The sequence below is a fragment of the Mizuhopecten yessoensis genome, unplaced genomic scaffold (assembly GCF_002113885.1).
Source record: "Mizuhopecten yessoensis strain PY_sf001 unplaced genomic scaffold, ASM211388v2 scaffold611, whole genome shotgun sequence".
Classification (NCBI taxonomy): domain Eukaryota; kingdom Metazoa; phylum Mollusca; class Bivalvia; order Pectinida; family Pectinidae; genus Mizuhopecten; species Mizuhopecten yessoensis.
Window position 1 is genome coordinate 451231 of NW_018403633.1, and position 25065 is coordinate 476295.

Sequence of the window (25065 nt, forward strand, 5' to 3'; positions counted from 1 at the left end):
TGATATGACGGTATGACGTCGGAACAGTCACGGTAAGACAGAGTGACGTGAGTACAGTCATGGTCTGACGCTATGACGTGAGTACAGTCATGGTATGGCCGTGTGACGTGGGTAAGGTCATGAAATGGCGGTGTGATGTGAGGACAATCATGGTATGACGTTGTGACGTGAGTATAGTCATTGTATGACGGGGTGACGTTGGTACAGTCATGGTATGATGACGTGGATACAGTCATGGGATGACGGTGTGACGTGGGTACAGTCATGGTATAGCGGTGTGACGAGGGTACAGTCATGGTATGACGTTGTGACGCGGGTACTGTCATGGTATGGCGGTGTGACGGGGGTACACAGTCATGATATGACGGTATGACGTCGGAACAGTCACGGTAAGACAGAGTGACGTGAGTACAGTCATGGGATGACGGTATGACGTGGGTACTGTCATGGTGTGGCGGTGTGACGTGGGTACACAGTCATGATATGACGGTATGACGTCGGAACAGTCATGGTAAGACAGACTGACGTGAGTACAGTCATGGTATGACGGTATGACGCGGGTACAGTCATGGTATGACGGTGTGACGTGGGTAAAGCCATGGTATGGCGGTGTGACGTGGGTACAGTCATAGTATGACGGTGTAACGTCGGAACAGTCTTGGTATGACGATGTGACGTGAATACAGTCATGGTATGGCGGTGTGACGCGGGTACAGTCATGGGATGACGTTGTGACGTGGGTACAGTCATGGGATGACGGTGTGACGTGGGTACAGTCATGGGATGACGGTGTGACGTGGGTACAGTCATGGTATGGCGGGGTGACGTGGGTACTGTCATGGTATGGCGGTGTGACGTGAGTACAGTCATGGTATGACGGTATGACGTGAGTACAGTCATGGTATGGCGGTGTGACGTGGGTAAGGTCATGAAATGGCGGTGTGATGTGAGTACAATCATGGTATGACGTTGTGACGTGAGTATAGTCATGGTATGACGGTGTGATGTGGGTAAGGTCATGGTATGGCGGTGTGACGTGAGAACAGTCCTGGTATGATGCTGTGACGTCGGAACAGTCATGGCATGGCTGTGTGACGTGGGTACAGTCATGCTTTGACGATGTGACGTGAGTATAGTCATTGTATGACGGTGTGACGTAGGTACAGTCATGGTATGACGTTGTGACGTGAGTATAGTCATGGTATGGCGGTGTGACGTGGGTAAGGTCATGGTATAACGTTGTGACGTTGGTACAGTCATGGTATGACGGTATGACGTGAGTTAAGTCATGGTATGACGGTGTGACGTGAGAACAGTCATGGTATGACGTTGTGACGTGGGTACAGTCATGGTTTGACGATGTGACGTGGGTACAGTCATGGTATGACGGCGTGACGTTGGTACAGTCATGGTATGACGGTATGACGTGAGTTAAGTCATGGTATGACAGTGTGACGTAGGTACAGTCATGGTATGACGTTGTGACGTGAGTATAGTCATTGTATGACGGTGTGACGTTGGTACAGTCATGGTATGACGGTATGACGTGAGTTAAGTCATGGTATGACAGTGTGACGTAGGTACAGTCATGGTATGACGTTGTGACGTGGGTACTGTCATGGTATGGCGGTGTGACGGGGGTACTGTCATGGTATGGCGGTGTGACGTGGGGAAGGTCATGGTATGAAGGTGTGACGTGGGTAAGGTCATGGTATGGCGTTGTGACGTGGGTACTGTCATGGTATGGCGGGGTGACGTGGGTACTGTCATGGTATGGCGGTGTGACGTGGGTAAGGTCATGGTATGAAGGTGTGACGTGAGTATAGTCATTGTATGACGGTGTGACGTAGGTACAGTCATGGTATGACGTTGTGACGTGGGTACTGTCATGGTATGGCGGTGTGACGTGGGTAAGGTCATGGTATGAAGGTGTGACGTGGGTAAGGTCATGGTATGGCGGTGTGACGTGGGTACTGTCATGGTATGGCGGTGTGACGTAGGTACAGTCATGGTATGAAGTCTGTACAGTCGAAGCGTCTTGTGATGACATCGGTTTAGTAATGGTTTTGGATTTCCTTCCTCCGTACTCGGCCTTCAAACATTGCTTCGACAACTGGGAATAGAAATAAGAAGATTCAATAATGCCAGACAGAAAGATTCAATTATTTAAAATCTAAACAGACTTCAAATATAAACCTTGCCGACGGTTTCAGTTATACCAAAATCATGCAATGGCTATATAAAAACAAAATTGATATTTATTAGTTATAAAATTTTACATATTAAATCCTGAATCGTGACAATATAAAACAATGGCATTGGCGATTAGGTCTTCCATGATTTAGTACTTTATACAGATGTCTGATCAAGCCCCGGATAATTGTATAGACGTCACCAAACTTGTGACAGTCTCCCGTGAAATGTGTGTGGGTTATTGCACCCGTTAACATTGCATTTAATGGTAACAAATAACATAGTACTTGAAACACCGTTTCCGGACGACATCCTCCGGTATCGTTTCTGTTTTTATTCTGTGTCAGGCAAGCGCTGCGATAGTAAGATGGCGCAGTAAGATAAGAAGTATAGTCAATATTTACGTATCGATTAATAACAAACACAAACCTATACAATAAACAGGGTGTAAATATCACAAAAACAAAAACCCAATTAATTTCGAGTCTCTAAAATCACAGTGTCTTCACGATCGATAGCCGGGGAGAAATAATGACATGCGGAGCTGTTACATTGATACATTATGCAGGAGGGCGGATAGAGGAAATATTTGCTGAGGAAAGTCAATCATATTTCTCCGCGAGTCGTCCCCCAATATTCCTGGATTGATATAAATATTCCTAAGACGTGTTTTTGTATTGCATGTGGTATCAAATACATACTGATTTAAAACGCGTTCGAGAAATACCCTTACATTGGCTAACACACATAAAACCTTTCGAGACGTCCCCTCATTTGGTAAATGATGTATACATACTCCCGAGAGGTCCCCTTATATTTCATGATAACATATTGAGACGTCCGCTTATAATTGTCGAGTTCCTCCCTTATATTAAATGAATATATCTATACTAACGAGACGTCCCCTTATATGGTAAACGACTTAAACATACTCCCGAGACGTCCCCTTATACGGTAAACGACTTAAACATACTCCCGAGACGTCCCCTTATATGGTAAACGTCTTAAACATACTCCCGAGACGTCCCCTTATATGGTAAACGACTTAAACATACTCCCGAGACGTCCCCTTATATGGTAAACTTCTTAAACATACTCCCGAGACGTCCTTTGGTATACAATATTTTTAAAGTGACTAAATATCTTTTCGTGTCTGATTGGAGACTCATTTACTGAGATGTTCCCTCGTATGACAATGGAAACAGTGATTTACCGAGATGTTCTCTCGTATGATTGTAGAAACAGTTATTTACCGAAATGCTCCCTCGTATGACAGCGGAAACAGTGATTTACCGAGATGTTCCCTTTTATGACAGTGGAACTAGGCATTTATTGGGATGCCTGTTATACTAAAGCGGAAACACGTGATATCCGAGATGTCCATTTGGTATAATGAAATCGTTATATACATAGTATGGTTATGCGTTAAATGTTATAAATCATTTTACAGATTTTGTATGTGATTATTGTGGTATCAATCTGTTAACGATTGATAAGCAATGGCGGTTGACTGTGATATCAAAATAATGCGCTTGAATGTGTCTGTTACGCCATCATCAAATGACTGTTTACGGGTCATTGGTGGGATGTCAATTCTGTTTACAAAATCGTCCATAAAAATATTACACATCAAATTTCTGTTGTGATTTCATGAAGGAGCGATAGTATGACGTCTAGAAGACTTGAAAATTGCATTGGTAAATTACCTTCAACAATTTGTCTTTTGTTAAACATAGAACTTGGCGCTCAAACACACGTAACCAATACCTGACAACCATACGCAAAGTGAACATTGGACACAACACTGAAATATGATAAAACAACTTCCGCTAATATTCAAAATGGCCGCCACATCAGCTTTGGTAAAGATTTCGATAGAAAAGTAAAACTCATAACATTTCTACTAAATAGAACAGAGAAATGTGCTGACACATGAAGAGTAGCTATATGGCTACACCAGGCGTAAAATCCCCATCAGTCATGTAGCCTTGTATACATATAATACCAATTGACAGTCGATGGATGATGTTAGGAAAGTCTCCATGTGTTTAGAGTCGTTAACAGGTTCTGGGACGTTTCGTATCAAAAACGTATCTTCTAACTTAACATGTAATAAAAAGTGATGAACATTAAAATTATATTAAATAGATCGAGTTTCTGTATGCAGACAGCAGACCCCCCATATACTTTTCATGGATCAGTAAGTGATTATGGTATCTTAAGCTATTAGGTAAAATCCCCATAGGAATTCGCATGCTGCTTTAGGTGAACTGAATTATCGATTTTTTTAACAAAATGAACGGTATTTTGATAATTTGTATGATACCTAATTTTAATTTCAAGGCTTTTTGCACTTTGCTCGTGATACTTGCTGCACTGCCCCCCGTGTTGAACATCAAATGGAACGATTCTAACTAACGGGGTAAGATATACATCAGGCTTACAGAATCCCTGACTGTTCCATTGCTAAGTCACGAATTAACATAGAAATACGCCCTTACAGTAATCCATTTGTTTCGTTTATTTTAATGTATTACCACGAACGGGGGTCAGTTCGTACATTCCCGGTTTTTTTGTTCCATTTTTCAAGCCAATTATTTTCAAGACTTTGGAAATGTTTCACAAAGCATATTTCAAGCGAGCATGCATCGTCTTTGTAAGCGGTGTTCAGTTAATTGATTAAGATACATCATTACACCGATAGCACACACGTATTAATCATTTTCACCGGACTGGTTTTGTAACTATGACGACCACTCTGCGACACCTTTATGTTGCGTAATACACTCCTTAATGTAGCACCACGCACACCGGAAGTTCCGATTGTACACCACCCTATTGAGGCAGGAAGTGTTGAACAATCAATCAATTTAATTACTCTCCTTTATTTCTATTATTGCTCACTGGATACGTCTACAAAAAATGGTAATTTTTATAATTGTGGAATTGTTGATAACCCGATACAATATGGTTTATCTTTAGGCGAATGAGAGAATAAGCGATATTAAAGATATCCTAAACGAGGTAATTAGCAGACCTGTGCCGCTCGCATGCGACAGCTCGGCAATGGTAGACGTGTATCGATTGTGAAGGACAGACCCAGTGAGGGAGCAAGATCGGAAAGGAGATATAACCCGTTTACACTAACCTCAAAACTAAAATTTAACTTTGATTTTTCAGCTTGAGACTGATATTGTATAATTCGGCCTCCTGGGAAATCAACATATGCCCCGGGTCGGGAGCAGTTCTAAAGTGTCGGAAGCTGTAGTTCATCACCCTACTAATGTTAAATAAAACATAAAGGTAAAAAAGGGAGCGACCTTCACTTATAATCAGGGAAGCCGGAACAGTATAAATAAGAATTAATGTATTGTCTACTCCCGAGGGAGAACGTTTGACAGTTTTAAAATTACTGTTTTTAAGTGATAACATGGTGTAATTATTTTCTATCGCTATTTGCTCTTTGTGCTAGCTATTTGTCAATATGCAGACCTCCTAAACCGGAAGGGCATTAATATCAGGACTGATGTAATACATTGTTAAATGGTCGGATTAGGTGAACACATTTGATTACTCTGCTCGGTAGATCTACACCTTTGAAAGTCCAGCGTGACCCTTTTCTTCGCATTGCTGGCAGTCGTTCGTGAACCGTGTACTCAAAATGCCACCAGATTTTGACAGTCCTACGTGAACCATTTACTCCAGATGGCTCAGCCTTTGACAGTCCTATGTGAATCATGTACTCCAGATGTCACATTCCTTTGACAGTCCTATATGAATCAAGTTCTCCAGATGTCACCAGCCTTTGTCAGTCCTACGTGAACCGTGTACTCAAAATGTCACCAGCCTTTGACAGTCCTACGTGAACCATTTACTCCAGATGGCTCAGCCTTTGACAGTCCTACGTGAACCGTGTACTCAAAATGCCACCAGCCTTTGACAGTCCTATGTGAATCATGTACTCCAGATGTCACCAGCCTTTGACAGTCCTACGTGAACCATTTACTCCAGATGGCTCAGCCTTTGACAGTCCTACGTGAACCATGTACTCCAAATGACTCAGCCTTTGACAGTCCAAAGCGAACCATGTATTCCAGATGTCACCAGCCTTTGACAGTCCTATGTGAACCGTGTACTCCAGATGGCTCAGCCTTTGAGAGTCCTACGTGAACTTTGTACTCCAGATGTCACCTTCCTTTGACAGTCCTATGTGAACCGTGTACTCCAGACGGCTCAGCCTTTGACAGTCCTACGTGAACTTTGTACTCCAGATGTCACCTTCCTTTGACAGTCCTATGTGAACCAAGATCTCTAGATGCCACCAGCCTTTGACAGTCGTACGTTAACCATGTACTCCAGATGTCACCTTCCTTTGACAGACCTATGTGAATCATGTACTTCAGATGCTACCAGCCTTTGACAGTCCTAAGTGAACCATGATCTCTAGATGGCACAAGCCTTTGACAGTCCTACGTCAACCATGTACTCCGGGTGTCACCAGCCTTTGACAGTTCTGTGTGACCCCCGAAAACGCATTAAACATTCCTTTGTAACCCCATAGCTTTGCACACCACAATCAGTTGACATTCCTGTGTGATCCATGTACAGTTGTTCTTAGATGCAGCCAACCTTTTGTGGTGCTACGTGAATCACTGACCTTTGACTTTCCTCTGTGACTTCTGTATATATAATGTCGCCGAGGCGCCGACCTTTGACTTTCTTCTGTAACTTCTGTATATATTATGTCGCCGAGGCGCAGACCTTTGACTTAAATTTGTGACTTCTGTTGTATTACATTGCCAAGGCGCCGACCGTTGACTTTCATCCGTGACTCCTTTATGTATTACGTTGCCGAAGCGCCGACCTTCGACTTCCTCCGTAACTCCAGCATTTATCTTGTCGCCAAGGCGCCGACCTTTGACTTGCTTCTATAACTCCTGTATATATTATGTCGCCAAGGCGCCGACCTTTGACTCTCCTCCGTGACTCATGTATGTATTACGTTGCCAAGGCGCCGATCTTTGACTTTCCTCTGCGACTCCGGTATTTAGTAATTCGTCGAGACGTTTACCTTTGGACTTCCTTCCTGAACCATCCGTTTAAAATGACATCCCAACACATGTCATATCCGTAACATGTATTAGAGTGCACGTGCTTATTCTCGCGCGCGCGCTCGCTAAGTACGTAGAGTAGTTCAGCATGCCTCATTACTTCGAGCATGGTAAACCACAACCGGAACAACAATATTGGCTTATAATAAATGATGGCTGCTGTATTTTTGCTCCAGCCGTAAAATAATTTGTGTTTATCTGTTTAAAATTTGGTTCAATATTTGATATACACAACATATAATTGTAATAAAAGCACTACTCTCTGTTAGCTTTGTTGTTACCCAAATCTACAAGAATTCCGAGCGAAAACTTATGGGAACTTCTGCTCTACAGTAAATCTCCCATATGATATCGGTTGTTATATTTGCTACCTCGATATCCGTCACTTTCTGAAAAACTTCGTTTTTTATTAATTCCTTTATATACCTCCTTCGACATATCTCCAACTCCTTCATAACGCAAGTAAATGTGCAATAACATAACATGACAGTATAATTTAAAGCTTTCGAAGTATATATTTTATGTTAGCGACTGAACCGCGAATTCAAGTCCCAATTGGCTCCAGCCCTAGCGCACCAGCAGTAACCGTAACATTGTAGCGTATAAAGTTTCAATTGCGAAGTATTTACGAATGTGTTTTTGCAACGTAACCGTAATCCAACTGAGTGACAAAGTCTATTGTGGGTGTCAGTACGATGAAACGCCTACAAAACCTGGAGGTGAAACGATCAAAATCAAAAATCAAAAAGTTATCAGATCTTCTTCTAAGCTTAAAGTGACGAATAAGCTTACCGACAATGTCCCGCGGCGTTCTACAGAAAACGCAGTTCAAAGCTTGAGTCTGAATCTGTAGAAAATTGGCATTGCTTATGTGTATATGAGCCCGTATGTCCTGCTAGAGAATATTAGGGCATACGTAGTCCCTACATTGGCGTTGCTGATGTGTATATGAACCCGTATGTACTGCTAGAGATTATTAAGGTATACGTAGTACCTACATTGGCATTGCTTATGTGTATATGATACCGTATGTCCTACTAGAGAATATTAAGGTATACGTAGTCCCTATATTGGCATTGCTTATGTGTATATGAGCCCGTCTGTCCTGCTAGAGATTATTAAGGTATACGTTACCCCTACATTGGCATTGCTTATGCGTATATGAGCCCGTATGTCCTGCTAGAGATTATTAAGGCATACGTAGTCCCTATATTGGCATTGCTTATGTGTATATGAGCCCATATGTCCTGCTAGAGAATATTAAGGTATACGTAGTCCCTACATTAGCATTGCTTATGTGTACTTATGTGTATATGAACCCGTATGTACTGCTAGAGATTATTAAGGTATACGTAGTGAGATTATTAAGGTATACGTAGTCCCTACATTGGCATTGCTTTTGTGTATATGAGCCCGTATGTCCTGCTAGAGAATATTAAGGTATACGTAGTCCCTATATTGGCATTGCTTATGTGTATATGAGCCCATATGTCCTGCTAGAGAATATTAAGGTATACGTAGTCCCTACATTAGCATTGCTTATGTGTATATGATACCGTATGTCCTACTAGAGAATATTAAGGTATACGTAGTCCCTATATTGGCATTGCTTATGTGTATATGAGCCCATATGTCCTGCTAGAGAATATTAAGGTATACGTAGTCCCTACATTAGCATTGCTTATGTGTATATGATACCGTATGTCCTGCTAGAGAATATTAAGGCATACGTAGTCCCTACATTGGCATTGCTTATGTGTATATGAACCCGTAGGTACTGCTAGAGATTATTAAGGTATACGTAGTGAGATTATTAAGGTATACGTAGTCCCTACATTGGCATTGCTTTTGTGTATATGAGCCCGTATGTCCTGCTAGAGATTATTAAGGCATACGTAGTCCCTATATTGGCATTGCTTATGTGTATATGAGCCCATATGTCCTGCTAGAGAATATTAAGGTATACGTAGTCCCTACATTGGCATTGCTTTTGTGTATATGAGCCCGTATGTCCTGCTAGAGAATATTAAGGCGTACGTAGTCCCTACATTGGCATTGCTTATTTGTATATGAGCCCGTATGTCCTGCTAGAGAATATTAAGGTATACGTAGTCCCTACATTAGCATTGCTTATGTGTATTTGATACCGTATGTCCTGCTAGAGATTATTAAGGTATACGTAGTCCCTACATTGGCATTGCTTATGTGTATATGAGCCCGTATGTCCTGCTAGAGATTATTAAGGTATACGTAGTCCCTACATTGGCATTGCTTATGTGTATATGAGCCCGTATGTCCTGCTAGAGATTATTAAGGTATACGTAGTCCCTACATTGGCATTGCTTATGTGTATATGAGCCCGTATGTCCTGCTAGAGATTATTAAGGTATACGTAGTCCCTACATTGGCATTGCTTATGTGTATATGAGCCCGTATGTCCTGCTAGAGATTATTAAGGTATACGTAGTCCCTACATTGGCATTGCTTATGTGTATATGAGCCCGTATGTCCTGCTAGAGATTATTAAGGTATACGTAGTCCCTACATTGGCATTGCTTATGTGTATATGAGCCCGTATGTCCTGCTAGAGATTATTAAGGTATACGTAGTCCCTACATTGGCATTGCTTATGTGTATATGAGCCCGTATGTCCTGCTAGAGATTATTAAGGTATACGTAGTCCCTACATTGGCATTGCTTATGTGTATATGAGCCCGTATGTCCTGCTAGAGATTATTAAGGTATACGTAGTCCCTACATTGGCATTGCTTATGTGTATATGAGCCCGTATGTCCTGCTAGAGATTATTAAGGTATACGTAGTCCCTACATTGGCATTGCTTATGTGTATATGAGCCCGTATGTCCTGCTAGAGATTATTAAGGTATACGTAGTCCCTACATTGGCATTGCTTATGTGTATATGAGCCCGTATGTCCTGCTAGAGATTATTAAGGTATACGTAGTCCCTACATTGGCATTGCTTATGTGTATATGAGCCCGTATGTCCTGCTAGAGATTATTAAGGTATACGTAGTCCCTACATTGGCATTGCTTATGTGTATATGAGCCCGTATGTCCTGCTAGAGATTATTAAGGTATACGTAGTCCCTACATTGGCATTGCTTATGTGTATATGAGCCCGTATGTCCTGCTAGAGATTATTAAGGTATACGTAGTCCCTACATTGGCATTGCTTATGTGTATATGAGCCCGTATGTCCTGCTAGAGATTATTAAGGTATACGTAGTCCCTACATTGGCATTGCTTATGCGTATATGAGCCCGTATGTCCTGCTAGAGATTATTAAGGTATACGTAACCCCTACATTGGCATAGCTTATGTGTATATGAGCCCGTATGTCCTGCTAGAGATTATTAAGTTATACGTAGTCCCTACATTGGCATTGCTTATGCGTATATGAGCCCGTATGTCCTGCTAGAGAATATTAAGGTATACGTAGTCCCTACATTGGCATTGCTTATGTGTATATGAGCCCGTATGTACTGCTAGAGATTATTAAGGTATACGTAACCCCTACATTGGCATAGCTTATGCGTATATGAGCCCGTATGTCCTGCTAGAGAATATTAAGGCATACGTAGTCCCTACATTTGCATTGCTTATGTGTATATGAGCCCGTATGTACCGCTAGAGATTATTAAGGTACCCTACATTGGCATTGCTTATGCGTATATGAGCCCGAATGTCCTGCTAGAGAATATTAAGGTATACGTAGTCCCTACATTGGCATTTCAAAACAAAATTTTTGGGTCAACCTTTGTATCCAAAATGTAAGTGAGGATCTCTTGCAATGTTTTCAATACGATAGATTAAAGAGCTTATTAATTACGACTTCACATGAAAACGAAGAAATGAAGCAACTTTCCGAAATTGTTTCAGATATATGTCCAAAAATTTACTTTCTGTAGAACGCTTAGCCTTTTAAACAAGAAATACTTTCTCAATGGTCAAGCTCTTCAATGGGATTTCAGATCTATTTTAATTTTAATCCAACATTTTTCTGTGATTAAACTGAAAACGAATAGGGGATTGTTCGTGTTAAGGCTAAAATTATACTTCTGTGGGTTTTTTTTAGTGTTTTTTTAGAAAACATCTTTTTTGTTAGCATGGATAGCATTCTATTCGTTCAATACGAACACGTGTTTGTTTGACGGACGAAATCTTGGTTTCTGATTACTGTACAAAAGAGGAAGGATAACTTTTGTTTTTCTCACTTATAGATATATATTTTGTTTTCCCACTTATAGATATATATTTGGTTTTCCCACTTATAGATATATATTTGGTTTTTCCCACTTATAGATATATATTTGTTTTTTCCCACTTATAGATATATATTTGTTTTTTCCCACTTATAGATATATATTTGTTTTTTCCCACTTATAGATATATATTTTGTTTTCCCACTTATAGATATATATTTTGTTTTCCCACTTATAGATATATATTTTGTTTTCCCACTTATAGATATATATTTTGTTTTCCCACTTATAGATATATATTTTTTTTTTCCCACTTATAGATATATATTTGTTTTTTCCCACTTATAGATATATATTTGTTTTCCCACTTATAGATATATATTTTTTTTTTCCCACTTATAGATATATATTTGTTTTTTCCCACTTATAGATATATATTTGTTTTCCCACTTATAGATATATATTTGTTTTCCCACTTATAGATATATTTTTGTTTTTTCCCACTTATAGATATATATTTGTTTTTTCCCACTTATAGATATATATTTGTTTTCCCACTTATAGATATATATTTTGTTTCCCACTTATAGATATATATTTTGTTTTTTCCCACTTATAGATATATATTTGTTTTCCCACTTATAGATATATATTTGTTTTCCCACTTATAGATATATATTTGTTTTTTCCCACTTATAGATATATATTTGTTTTTTCCCACTTATAGATATATATTTGTTTCCCACTTATAGATATATATTTGTTTTTTCCCACTTATAGATATATATTTTGTTTTTTCCCACTTATAGATATATATTTTGTTTTCCCACTTATAGATATATATTTGTTTTTTCCCACTTATAGAAATATATTTTGTTTTTAGGAAAAGTTTCTATAGAAGCCCCTGTACTTGTGATCACTTCACACCTGGGTCATTAATCATCTTGTTAGTTTTATGCTCCTAGCTGGTATAAAGAAAAATATGCAAATATGGCATTTTGAGGACATACATATCTGAAATCCCCCTCATAAAAATTATATACGTTTATATATAGATGACCACATATTTCAGTTTCTAAGACATTAAATAGGTTTAAGCTGGCTCCTTTTCTACAATTTCTTACAGATAATAATAATGTACGCAATCCTCGGTTGGTATTTACTTTGTCGGATGTTGATCTAAAACCGTAACAAGTCTAATAACGCTCCATTCACACCAGGAATCAGTTCAGTATACACACTGTGTATTAATTCTCAGGTCCCTGTGATATATATCCGTAACCAGACTAGCTGACAAGAAGACGAAGGAAGACATCGTGATACAAATAAACTCCATCACTGATTCCAAAATGACATTACTTTTACTGATCGCTCACTTGTTATCATACCGCCAGATGGCGCTTGTACAAAGAGGTGTGACGCGCAAGCCCCGCGTCAGTTGATGTACATTTGTCTATATAAACTATATATTATAACAGATGAGAAGGATCTATGTCAACATAGTTATCCTAATCTAACCCAATATAACGTTCAATCCGCCTCCTCATCCTCCCCAACATCCCCGTCTAATTCCATATAACATTCACCCCTTCCTCCTCTCCCTCCACAACATCCTCTTCTTACCTCCTCTCCCTCTTCAATATCCTAATCTAACCCAATATAACGTTCACCCCTTCCTCCTCATCACCCTCCTCAACATCCCCGTCTAATTCCATATAACGCTCACTTCTTCCTCCTCACCCTCCTCAACATCCCGTTCTAATTCCATATAACGTTCACTCCTTCCTCCTCTCCCTCCTCAACATCCCCGTCTAATTCCATATAACGTTCACGCCTTCCTCCTCACCCTCCTCAACTTCCCCGTCTTATTCCATATAACGTTCACTCCTTCCTCCTCTCCCTTCTCAACATTCCCGTCTAACCCAATATAACGTTCACCCCTTTCTCCTCTCCCTCCTCAACATCCCCGTCTTATTCCATATAACGTTCAATCCTTCCTCCGCATCCTCCTCAACATCCCCGTCCAATTCCATATAACGTTCACTCCTTCCTCCTCTCCCTCCTCAACATCCCCGTCTAACTCCATATAACGTTCACACCTTCCTCCTCCCCCTCCTCAACATCCCCGTCCAATTCCATATAACGGTCACTCCTTCCTCCTCTCCCTCCTCAACATTCCCGTCTAACCCAATATAACGTTCCCCCCTTTCTCCTCTCCCTCCTCAACATCCACGTCTTATTCCATATAACGTTCACTCCTTCCTCCTCTCCCTCCTCAACATCCCCGTCTAATTCCATATAACGATCAATCCTTCCTCCTCTCACTCCTCAACATCCCCGTCTAACCCAATATAACGTTCACCCCTTCCTTCTCTCCCTCCTCAACATCCCCGTCTTATTCCATATAACGTTCACCCCTTCCTCCTCTCCCTCCTCAACATCCCCGTCTTATTCCATATAACTTTCACCCCTTCCTCCTCTCCCTCCTCAACATCCCCGTCTAACTCAATATAACGTTCACCCCTGTCTCCTCTCCCTGCTCAACATCCCCGTCTAACCCAATATAACGTTCCCCCCTTTATCCTCTCCCTCCTCAACATCCCCGTCTAACTCAATATAACGTTCACCCCTGTCTCCTCTCCCTGCTCAACATCCCCGTCTAACCCAATATAACGTTCCCCCCTTTATCCTCTCCCTCCTCAACATCCCCGTCTAACTCAATATAACGTTCACCCCTGTCTCCTCTCCCTGCTCAACATCCCCGTCTAACCCAATATAACGTTCACCCCTTTATCCTCTCCCTCCTCAACATCCCCGTCTAACTCAATATAACGTTCACCCCTGTCTCCTCTCCCTGCTCAACATCCCCGTCTAACCCAATATAACTTCACCCCTTCCTCCTCCCCCTCCTCAACATCCCCGTCCAATTCAATATAACGTTCACCCCTTCCTCCTCACCCTCCTCAACATCCTCGTTTAATTCCATATAACGTTCACCCCTTCCTCCTCTCCCTCCTCAACATCCCCGTCTAATTCCATATAACGTTCCCTCCTTCCTCCTCTCCCTCCTCAACATCCCCGTCTTATTCCATATAACGTTCAATCCTTCCTCCTCACCCTCCTCAACATCCCCGTCTTATTCCATATAACGTTCACTCCTTCCTCCTCTCCCTCCTTAACATCCCCGTCTAACTCCATATAACGTTCACACCTTCCTCCTCACCCTCCTCAACATCCCCGTCCAATTCAATATAACGTTCACCCCTTCCTCCTCACCCTCCTCAACATCCTCGTTTAATTCCATATAACGTTCACCCCTTCCTCCTCTCCCTCCTCAACATCCCCGTCTAATTCCATATAACATTCACCCCTTTCTCCTCTCCCTCCCCAACATCCCCATCTAATTCCATATAACGTTCACCCCTTCCTCCTCTCCCTCCTCAACATCTCCGTCTAATTCCATATAACATTCACCCCTTCCTCCTCTCCCTCCCCAACATCCCCATCTAACCCAATATAACATTCACCCCTTCCTCCTCTCCCTCCCCAACATCCTCTTCTTACGTCCTCTTCCTCTTCAATATCCTAATCTAACCTTTCTAATACCAATAGGTGGGCAACAAAACTTACACTGCACAATCCAATACCATCATGTCGGAGGACGCCATTTGTATGAAATTTGAACGTTGACCCTCACCGAGAGTAGGAATGGTATTACTCACAACACTGGTGGTGACCCTCACCGAGACTAGGAATGGTATAAATCACAACACTGGTAGTGACCCTCACCAAGAGTAGGAATGGTATAACTCACAACACTGGTGGGGAAGGAAACACGTGTTTTATTGAACAGTCTCCCCAAACTGTTGTTTGTAAAATGAAACACCTGTTTTGAGATAAAATTCTGTCAACAGATATCTACTATATAAATAAATACATCCAAACATGTTAACAGGGAGAAGGATGATTAAAGCTGTTAATGGGGAACATGTACTTTTACCTACAGAACAATTTGATGTGTCCTTCCTACCGCTCCTCGGACGGCGAAGGTCTGAAATGTCGGCCCTTACACTCCTATTCCTAACAGGCAAGAATCTCTAGCAGATATGTATTTTCAAAAGACATGTATCCGAAATAAATCATTGATTACATCAATACACAATACAAAAACATTTGATTATATAAAATCCGACTTTCTAGTTTGTTTTTCTTTTTAGATTTGGTTTTCACCAGTAGAGAACATCTCGGTACAGAATGTAACCATACCATCATTTAGATCTGCCAGATTTACCCTCCAGATATTGACTGCTACATGTATCAACACGACTTGGGATGACGTTTCCCCCAGTGTTACATTACGTAAGGCGGGTCATTTGGTACCCTATCTCTTAGTGCGCTGTCTTCGTTAAAACTTTAAATTTTGCCAGGTGGGCAAAGCTATTTACAGATATCTCATTATTTATACTTCTTCTAAACAGGCTTCATTTCTGTACCAGGTCTCCAAGTCTGTCTGATTAAATGATCAGAGATTTAGTTTTTGTGCAAAAACATGTCAATATAAAAATAGCACGTGTACTTTACACAATCTGTCGGGAGGGTAGTCTCTTTACAGTTCCGCGTCATTTAAAACGTAACTATGGCAACGTGGGGCGCATGGTAATTGCATTTGAAACTTTACCAAGGTGGATCAGAATGATGTCGGATAAAATGAACAACATTGCTACCACTTTTAAGTAAAATTAATCACTTTATAATGAGGACCGAGCACCCTGAGAGCAACTGATGGGTGCTGATAACCTTTCTGCGGATATCACATAGTTTCCCGTATCTCCCTATGGCCTCGTTCTGGCTCTCTATCAAAACTCCTGATACAAGTAGGATACGGGGCGCGTACTGTAACCTGTATATAAACAATGTACGATCACACATGCGTACTTAGAGTACAGAATCACAGAATAATCCGTAAACAAGACGCAAGATTCGCACAATATCCATCTTAACATTTTGTTATTCGAAATTTCGCAGTTTACATTTTTCCTGTAATATAAAACTTTAGGAAAAATCATGCAGAATTTGCATTACTCGCATGCAAATGTAACTAAGTATGACTCAAAGCAAAAATAAACAAACTTATCCTACTTGTTTAACGTTTGAATTTCATTGTACGGATCTTCTTCTGTTGACCAGAACACTAACAAGACCAAATATCTATCTCTGTTCTGTAATAATATGTACTGTAGAATCCCAAGGTCAAAAAAGAAAACCCGATATCCATATGCTCGCTTTTCAATAAAACACTTTCGGATTTCCCAAAATTTCCATATCCGGTACGTATAACCGCTTTCAGAAAACGCAGTTACCACTTCCAGCCTCTCGACAGAATCACTTCCGGTGTATCGTTATCGACGACCTAATGTTGCCGGAAGTGAAAAGAGCAGACCCTCGGTGAATGCGTGGGAATCACTACACTGGGTGTAATTGTCCACAGAGAGGTGGGAAGTACGGCAAATGGCGGACGACAGTAATGACTACCTGACATGACAGTTACACGGATCATCGCTGGCACAGCCGACAATCACAGCGGCTTTACTGAGCAACCACGGGGGAAACCGTCTCCAATAAATGTAACGGAATTACAGCCAATTAATGTTATCATCTCACTCTCACCAACATCAAGATCGCTCACCATACTTCAATGAAAATAGGAATGAAATCTTATCTTTTATTACATTTACTAAATTTCTAGATTGTCGATGGATTTTTTGTACAATAAAAATAAATTAATTGTGCCCATTATATTATATGGTTGGTATGATCCACACAGTATTGCCGATACATATCACCTGTGTTCGTGTCCCGGGATAACATTTACTGCGGGACTGCTTTAGTTTATGTAACTACGTCATTTCCGCCTACAATGTGTGCATCTGTACTAATTAGAAATAACTGCGTTACATACATAGGCGTCAGACATCGAAACCAGCTACCTGTCGTATACGCAGACACCAAACACTGAAATCAAACAGTATCAACCATTGGACCTGAACAAAGACACGATACATTAGAATCAACCCTTAGTCCCAAACAAAGACACGATACATTAGAATCAGCCCTTAGTCCCGAACAAAGACACGATACATTAGAATCGACCCTTAGTCCCGAACAAAGACACGATACATTAGAATCAACCCTTAGTCCCGAACAAAGACACGATACATAATAACCAACCCTTAGTCCCGAACAAAGACAAGATACATTAGAATCAACACTTAGTCCCAAACAAAGACACGATACATTAGAATCAACCCTTAGTCCCGAACAAAGACACGATACATTAGAATCAACCCTTAGTCCTGAACAAAGACGAGATACATTAGAATTAACCCTTAGTCCCAAACAAAGACACGATACATAATAATCAACCCTTAGTCCCGAACAAAGACACGATACATTAGAATCAACCCTTAGTCCCGAACAAAGACACGATACATTAGAATCAACCCTTAGTCCCGAACAAAGACACGATACATTAGAATCAACCCTTAGTCCCGAACAAAGACACGATACATTAGAATCAACCCTTAGTCCCGAACAAAGACACGATACATTAGAATCAACCCTTAGTCCCGAACAAAGACACGATACATTAGAATCAACCCTTAGTCCCGAACAAAGACACGATACATTAGAATCAACCCTTAGTCCCGAACAAAGACACGATACATTAGAATCAACCCTTAGTCCCGAACAAAGACACGATACATTAGAATCAACCCTTAGTCCCGAACAAAGACACGATACATTAGAATCAACCCTTAGTCCCGAACAAAGACACGATACATTAGAATCAACCCTTAGTCCCGAACAAAGACACGATACATTAGAATCAACCCTTAGTCCCGAACAAAGACACGATACATTAGAATCAACCCTTAGTCCCGAACAAAGACACGATACATTAGAATCAACCCTTAGTCCCGAACAAAGACACGATACATTAGAATCAACCCTTAGTCCCGAACAAAGACACGATACATTAGAATCAACCCTTAGTCCCGAACAAAGACACGATACATTAGAATCAACCCTTAGTCCCGAACAAAGACACGATACATTAGAATCAACCCTTAGTCCCGAACAAAGACACGATACATTAGAATCAACCCTTAGTCCCGAACAAAGACACGATACATTAGAATCAACCCTTAGTCCCGAACAAAGACACGATACATTAGAATCAACCCTTAGTCCCGAACAAAGACACGATACATTAGAATCAACCCTTAGTCCCGAACAAAGACACGATACATTAGAATCAACCCTTAGTCCCGAACAAAGACACGATACATTAGAATCAACCCTTAGTCCCGAACAAAGACACGATACATTAGAATCAACCCTTAGTCCCGAACAAAGACACGATACATTAGAATCAACCCTTAGTCCCGAACAAAGACACGATACATTAGAATCAACCCTTAGTCCCGAACAAAGACACGATACATTAGAATCAACCCTTAGTCCCGAACAAAGACACGATACATTAGAATCAACCCTTAGTCCCGAACAAAGACACGATACATTAGAATCAACCCTTAGTCCCGAACAAAGACACGATACATTAGAATCAACCCTTAGTCCCGAACAAAGACACGATACATTAGAATCAACCCTTAGTCCCGAACAAAGACACGATACATTAGAATCAACCCTTAGTCCCGAACAAAGACACGATACATTAGAATCAACCCTTAGTCCCGAACAAAGACACGATACATTAGAATCAACCCTTAGTCCCGAACAAAGACACGATACATTAGAATCAACCCTTAGTCCCGAACAAAGACACGATACATTAGAATCAACCCTTAGTCCCGAACAAAGACACGATACATTAGAATCAACCCTTAGTCCCGAACAAAGACACGATACATTAGAATCAACCCTTAGTCCCGAACAAAGACACGATACATTAGAATCAACCCTTAGTCCCGAACAAAGACACGATACATTAGAATCAACCCTTAGTCCCGAACAAAGACACGATACATAAGAATCAACCCTTAGTCCCGAACAAAGACACGATACATTAGAATCAACCCTTAGTCCCGAACAAAGACACGATACATTAGAATCAACCCTTAGTCCCGAACAAAGACACGATACATTAGAATCAACCCTTAGTCCCGAACAAAGACACGATACATTAGAATCAACCCTTAGTCCCGAACAAAGACACGATACATTAGAATCAACCCTTAGTCCCGAACAAAGACACGATACATTAGAATCAACCCTTAGTCCCGAACAAAGACACGATACATTAGAATCAACCCTTAGTCCCGAACAAAGACACGATACATTAGAATCAACCCTTAGTCCCGAACAAAGACACGATACATTAGAATCAACCCTTAGTCCCGAACAAAGACACGATACATTAGAATCAACCCTTAGTCCCGAACAAAGACACGATACATTAGAATCAACCCTTAGTCCCGAACAAAGACACGATACATTAGAATCAACCCTTAGTCCCGAACAAAGACACGATACATTAGAATCAACCCTTAGTCCCGAACAAAGACACGATACATTAGAATCAACCCTTAGTCCCGAACAAAGACACGATACATTAGAATCAACCCTTAGTCCCGAACAAAGACACGATACATTAGAATCAACCCTTAGTCCCGAACAAAGACACGATACATTAGAATCAACCCTTAGTCCCGAACAAAGACACGATACATTAGAATCAACCCTTAGTCCCGAACAAAGACACGATACATTAGAATCAACCCTTAGTCCCGAACAAAGACACGATACATTAGAATCAACCCTTAGTCCCGAACAAAGACACGATACATTAGAATCAACCCTTAGTCCCGAACAAAGACACGATACATTAGAATCAACCCTTAGTCCCGAACAAAGACACGATACATTAGAATCAACCCTTAGTCCCGAACAAAGACACGATACATTAGAATCAACCCTTAGTCCCGAACAAAGACACGATACATTAGAATCAACCCTTAGTCCCGAACAAAGACACGATACATTAGAATCAACCCTTAGTCCCGAACAAAGACACGATACATTAGAATCAACCCTTAGTCCCGAACAAAGACACGATACATTAGAATCAACCCTTAGTCCCGAACAAAGACACGATACATTAGAATCAACCCTTAGTCCCGAACAAAGACACGATACATTAGAATCAACCCTTAGTCCCGAACAAAGACACGATACATTAGAATCAACCCTTAGTCCCGAACAAAGACACGATACATTAGAATCAACCCTTAGTCCCGAACAAAGACACGATACATTAGAATCAACCCTTAGTCCCGAACAAAGACACGATACATTAGAATCAACCCTTAGTCCCGAACAAAGACACGATACATTAGAATCAACCCTTAGTCCCGAACAAAGACACGATACATTAGAATCAACCCTTAGTCCCGAACAAAGACACGATACATTAGAATCAACCCTTAGTCCCGAACAAAGACACGATACATTAGAATCAACCCTTAGTCCCGAACAAAGACACGATACATTAGAATCAACCCTTAGTCCCGAACAAAGACACGATACATTAGAATCAACCCTTAGTCCCGAACAAAGACACGATACATTAGAATCAACCCTTAGTCCCGAACAAAGACACGATACATTAGAATCAACCCTTAGTCCCGAACAAAGACACGATACATTAGAATCAACCCTTAGTCCCGAACAAAGACACGATACATTAGAATCAACCCTTAGTCCCGAACAAAGACACGATACATAATAATCAACCCTTAGTCCCGAACAAAGACACGATACATTAGAATCAACCCTTAGTCCCGAACAAAGACACGATACATAATAATCAACCCTTAGTCCCGAACAAAGACACGATACATTAGAATCAACCCTTAGTCCCGAACAAAGACACGATACATTAGAATCAACCCTTAGTCCCGAACAAAGACACGATACATTAGAATCAACCCTTAGTCCCGAACAAAGACACGATACATTAGAATCAACCCTTAGTCCCGAACAAAGACACGATACATTAGAATCAACCCTTAGTCCCGAACAAAGACACGATACATTAGAATCAACCCTTAGTCCCGAACAAAGACACGATACATTAGAATCAACCCTTAGTCCCGAACAAAGACACGATACATTAGAATCAACCCTTAGTCCCGAACAAAGACACGATACATTAGAATCAACCCTTAGTCCCGAACAAAGACACGATACATTAGAATCAACCCTTAGTCCCGAACAAAGACACGATACATTAGAATCAACCCTTAGTCCCGAACAAAGACACGATACATTAGAATCAACCCTTAGTCCCGAACAAAGACACGATACATTAGAATCAACCCTTAGTCCCGAACAAAGACACGATACATTAGAATCAACCCTTAGTCCCGAACAAAGACACGATACATTAGAATCAACCCTTAGTCCCGAACAAAGACACGATACATTAGAATCAACCCTTAGTCCCGAACAAAGACACGATACATTAGAATCAACCCTTAGTCCCGAACAAAGACACGATACATTAGAATCAACCCTTAGTCCCGAACAAAGACACGATACATTAGAATCAACCCTTAGTCCCGAACAAAGACACGATACATTAGAATCAACCCTTAGTCCCGAACAAAGACACGATACATTAGAATCAACCCTTAGTCCCGAACAAAGACACGATACATTAGAATCAACCCTTAGTCCCGAACAAAGACACGATACATTAGAATCAACCCTTAGTCCCGAACAAAGACACGATACATTAGAATCAACCCTTAGTCCCGAACAAAGACACGATACAATAGAATCAACCCTTAGTCCCGAACAAAGACACGATACATTAGAATCAACCCTTAGTCCCGAACAAACACACGATACATAATAGTCAACCCTTAGTCCTGAACAAAGACACGATACAATAGAATCAACCCTTAGTCCCGAACAAAGACACGATACAATAGAATCAACCTTTAGTCCCGAACAAACACACGATACAATAGAATCAATCCTTAGACATATACACAGTCTGACACCATCAAAGGGAACTACGGGGAAGTTACAATCACAGTTTATCGTGTGGAACGGATTCAATGCTACATCATTATATTTCAATTCATTTTGATAATTGATTTTCATTATTCGGACGGTAACTAAAACGTCGCTTGAACTAAGGAAAGTATATTGTTCTAAATTTAAACTTCTTTTCTATATACAGTCTGTATAGTTTGTATGTTCAAGATTTCATGCCATAAGGTAAGAGAATGAAGAAATTAATCTAATCAGCTACTGTATGACACTGTTGATTCGGCTTTTTTAACGCTTGGTGTCATTAATGGTACAATCGAAAGTTAGACGTTTAAGGTAAGTACATGTGTAGACGTCACGATATCAACAGGACACGTGGTAGTGTGGAAACTCAGTGTCTTCAATCAGGTCCGCGTGCTTAGTGAGGATGTCATGTAACAGGACAATTCCCCATTAACAGGGAAACAGTCGGACGTTATTACCCCAATCTCGTTCGTCTTGTTTATTTAATACAATTGATCCCAATACCTCGTCATCTTCCAATAAATAGCTATATCCTCACCACAGCAGCCGTCCGTCGAGGTTAGGTCGTCTCGTTTGTATCGAGGAGCGATAGATATTGATGATAGCAGCGCCAGGCGTTACCGTTTCGTTCGTACTGACGGGAACCCTGTCATAACGCTTTATAACAATGCATTGCGCTTCCTTTATCTGTGATAAAACGGACATTCTGTTAAAATAAATCATTCCGAATTTACCTCTTCTCCTGATAGAATGATTATAAACGGTGTATTTAAGCTAACACGGCATTGGGGCGCCTTCTAAAATTAAGCCTAGTCAGGCCTGCTAAATCCGGTAGCCGACCATACAAAGTGAGCGATAAATCTGGAGATGTATATTTTTTCTGACCAGCCATGAAATATGTTTGGCCATGCGTTATAGTAAGTGTACGTACCTTTATTATGTGAAGTTATTTAGCTAATAAATACAAATTGGGTAATCCGAACAGACGCGTCCATCAATCAGAACGAAGCATTGGCATTCTTCATCACTCCGTCTGTCTGTTCGTCCACTCCTTAATTCATTAATGAGATATTTTGTTATACGGAGATTACACAGATACATTAATAATGACTGTTTCATTGTCACCCGTCAAATGATCAAGAATGTAGGATCACCACGGAAATAGCGCATAAAAGATCCAGACGCTGTGAACTGTCGGCGGCGATGTATTATATATATAGTATATTATCTTAGCGATAAACGACAATTGCTAATCCTTCCTGTGTAAGAGCTCGTCAGTTATACCGGAATGTAAAGTATCTTTCAACGGAATTTGGTGTTGCTATTTCTAATATGACACACAGGCATATAATGTGTACAAAATGATAAAAATAACATCTTAATTGTTGTTGACATTTACCATTTATTTGCGGATCTGCGTCTCGCCTGTTTTTCGACCTGGCCAATAAACAAGTTGTGATGTCAGAAGGTTGGCGGTTCCTTGGCGACCTCAATTTAAAGAAACTGTCGAACCTGCCTCAAAGGTGCTTCGGATTATGGAAATTGTCACGGAAAGCGTTGAAACTCTCGCGTGTTTACATGTACTACATTTAACAAATGACAAAATGAATACGGCACATACTTAAAAAAACCTCAAAGAATGCCCCCCTCAATGTCTTATTTCGAATTACTGCACGGTCCTGTTACGTCATCATGACATCATTATCACGGTGTGTCGTTGCCGAGATTGTGGCGTACGTCGGGACGTGTTAACACTATACAGACGGATGTAGACAAGTCCTTGCCCCTCCAGCTCTCTCAACCCCTAGCGGACGGGACAGACAACAAATCGTTTCTTGTTGCTCTTCGTTGCTACAAGCATCCGACTTAAACTGTCAGGTTGATAATGGAGATAGCAAGTCTCGCGAGACTTGCATTGTTTTTATAACACTCAATCTCCGACCCAAGCATCTAAGATTGGATCAAGGTCGCGCGCGCCAGACAGGATATCTGTAAATCTGCCTAAATCTCTTAAAGGTATCAGACGTACTCATATTTCTGTTAGTGATTGGTTTGTTGATGTTGATGTTTATACACTGCACTGCCATATATAATCAATATGTCAAAGACTCGGACGGCATGATAAGGAAGTAGCCCTATCACATCATCCACCTTATATAGATACTTTTGACGGCTTACCGAGTAATTCAATGGTTATGACATCGTTATCAGAAAACGATGACGTCACAGTCTATCAGCCACATAAAATGATGATGGCTTATAGATGCGTTATTCGTCTTGTCATACGTCATTACAGTAATTCATATAAAGTCTGAAATTTATCTTTATTTTTATGGCTATAAGAAAGATAACCCACACACGTGTCTTTAGCTGAGATGTTCGAAAGGGATTAGTATGTCCCTTAGGACAATTATATCCGACAGAGTTATTG

At 40.8% G+C, this 25065-nt stretch overlaps 1 protein-coding gene across 1 annotated transcript; it reads right to left on the reverse strand.

Annotated features, from left to right (window-relative positions):
* Positions 1-322: 322 nt before the first annotated feature.
* On the reverse strand, positions 323-2050 carry LOC110451075 (histidine-rich glycoprotein-like). Its single transcript, XM_021498933.1, has one exon. It carries the CDS (start codon positions 2048-2050, stop codon positions 323-325), a length of 1728 nt encoding a protein of 575 aa, XP_021354608.1.
* Positions 2051-25065: the final 23015 nt, after the last annotated feature.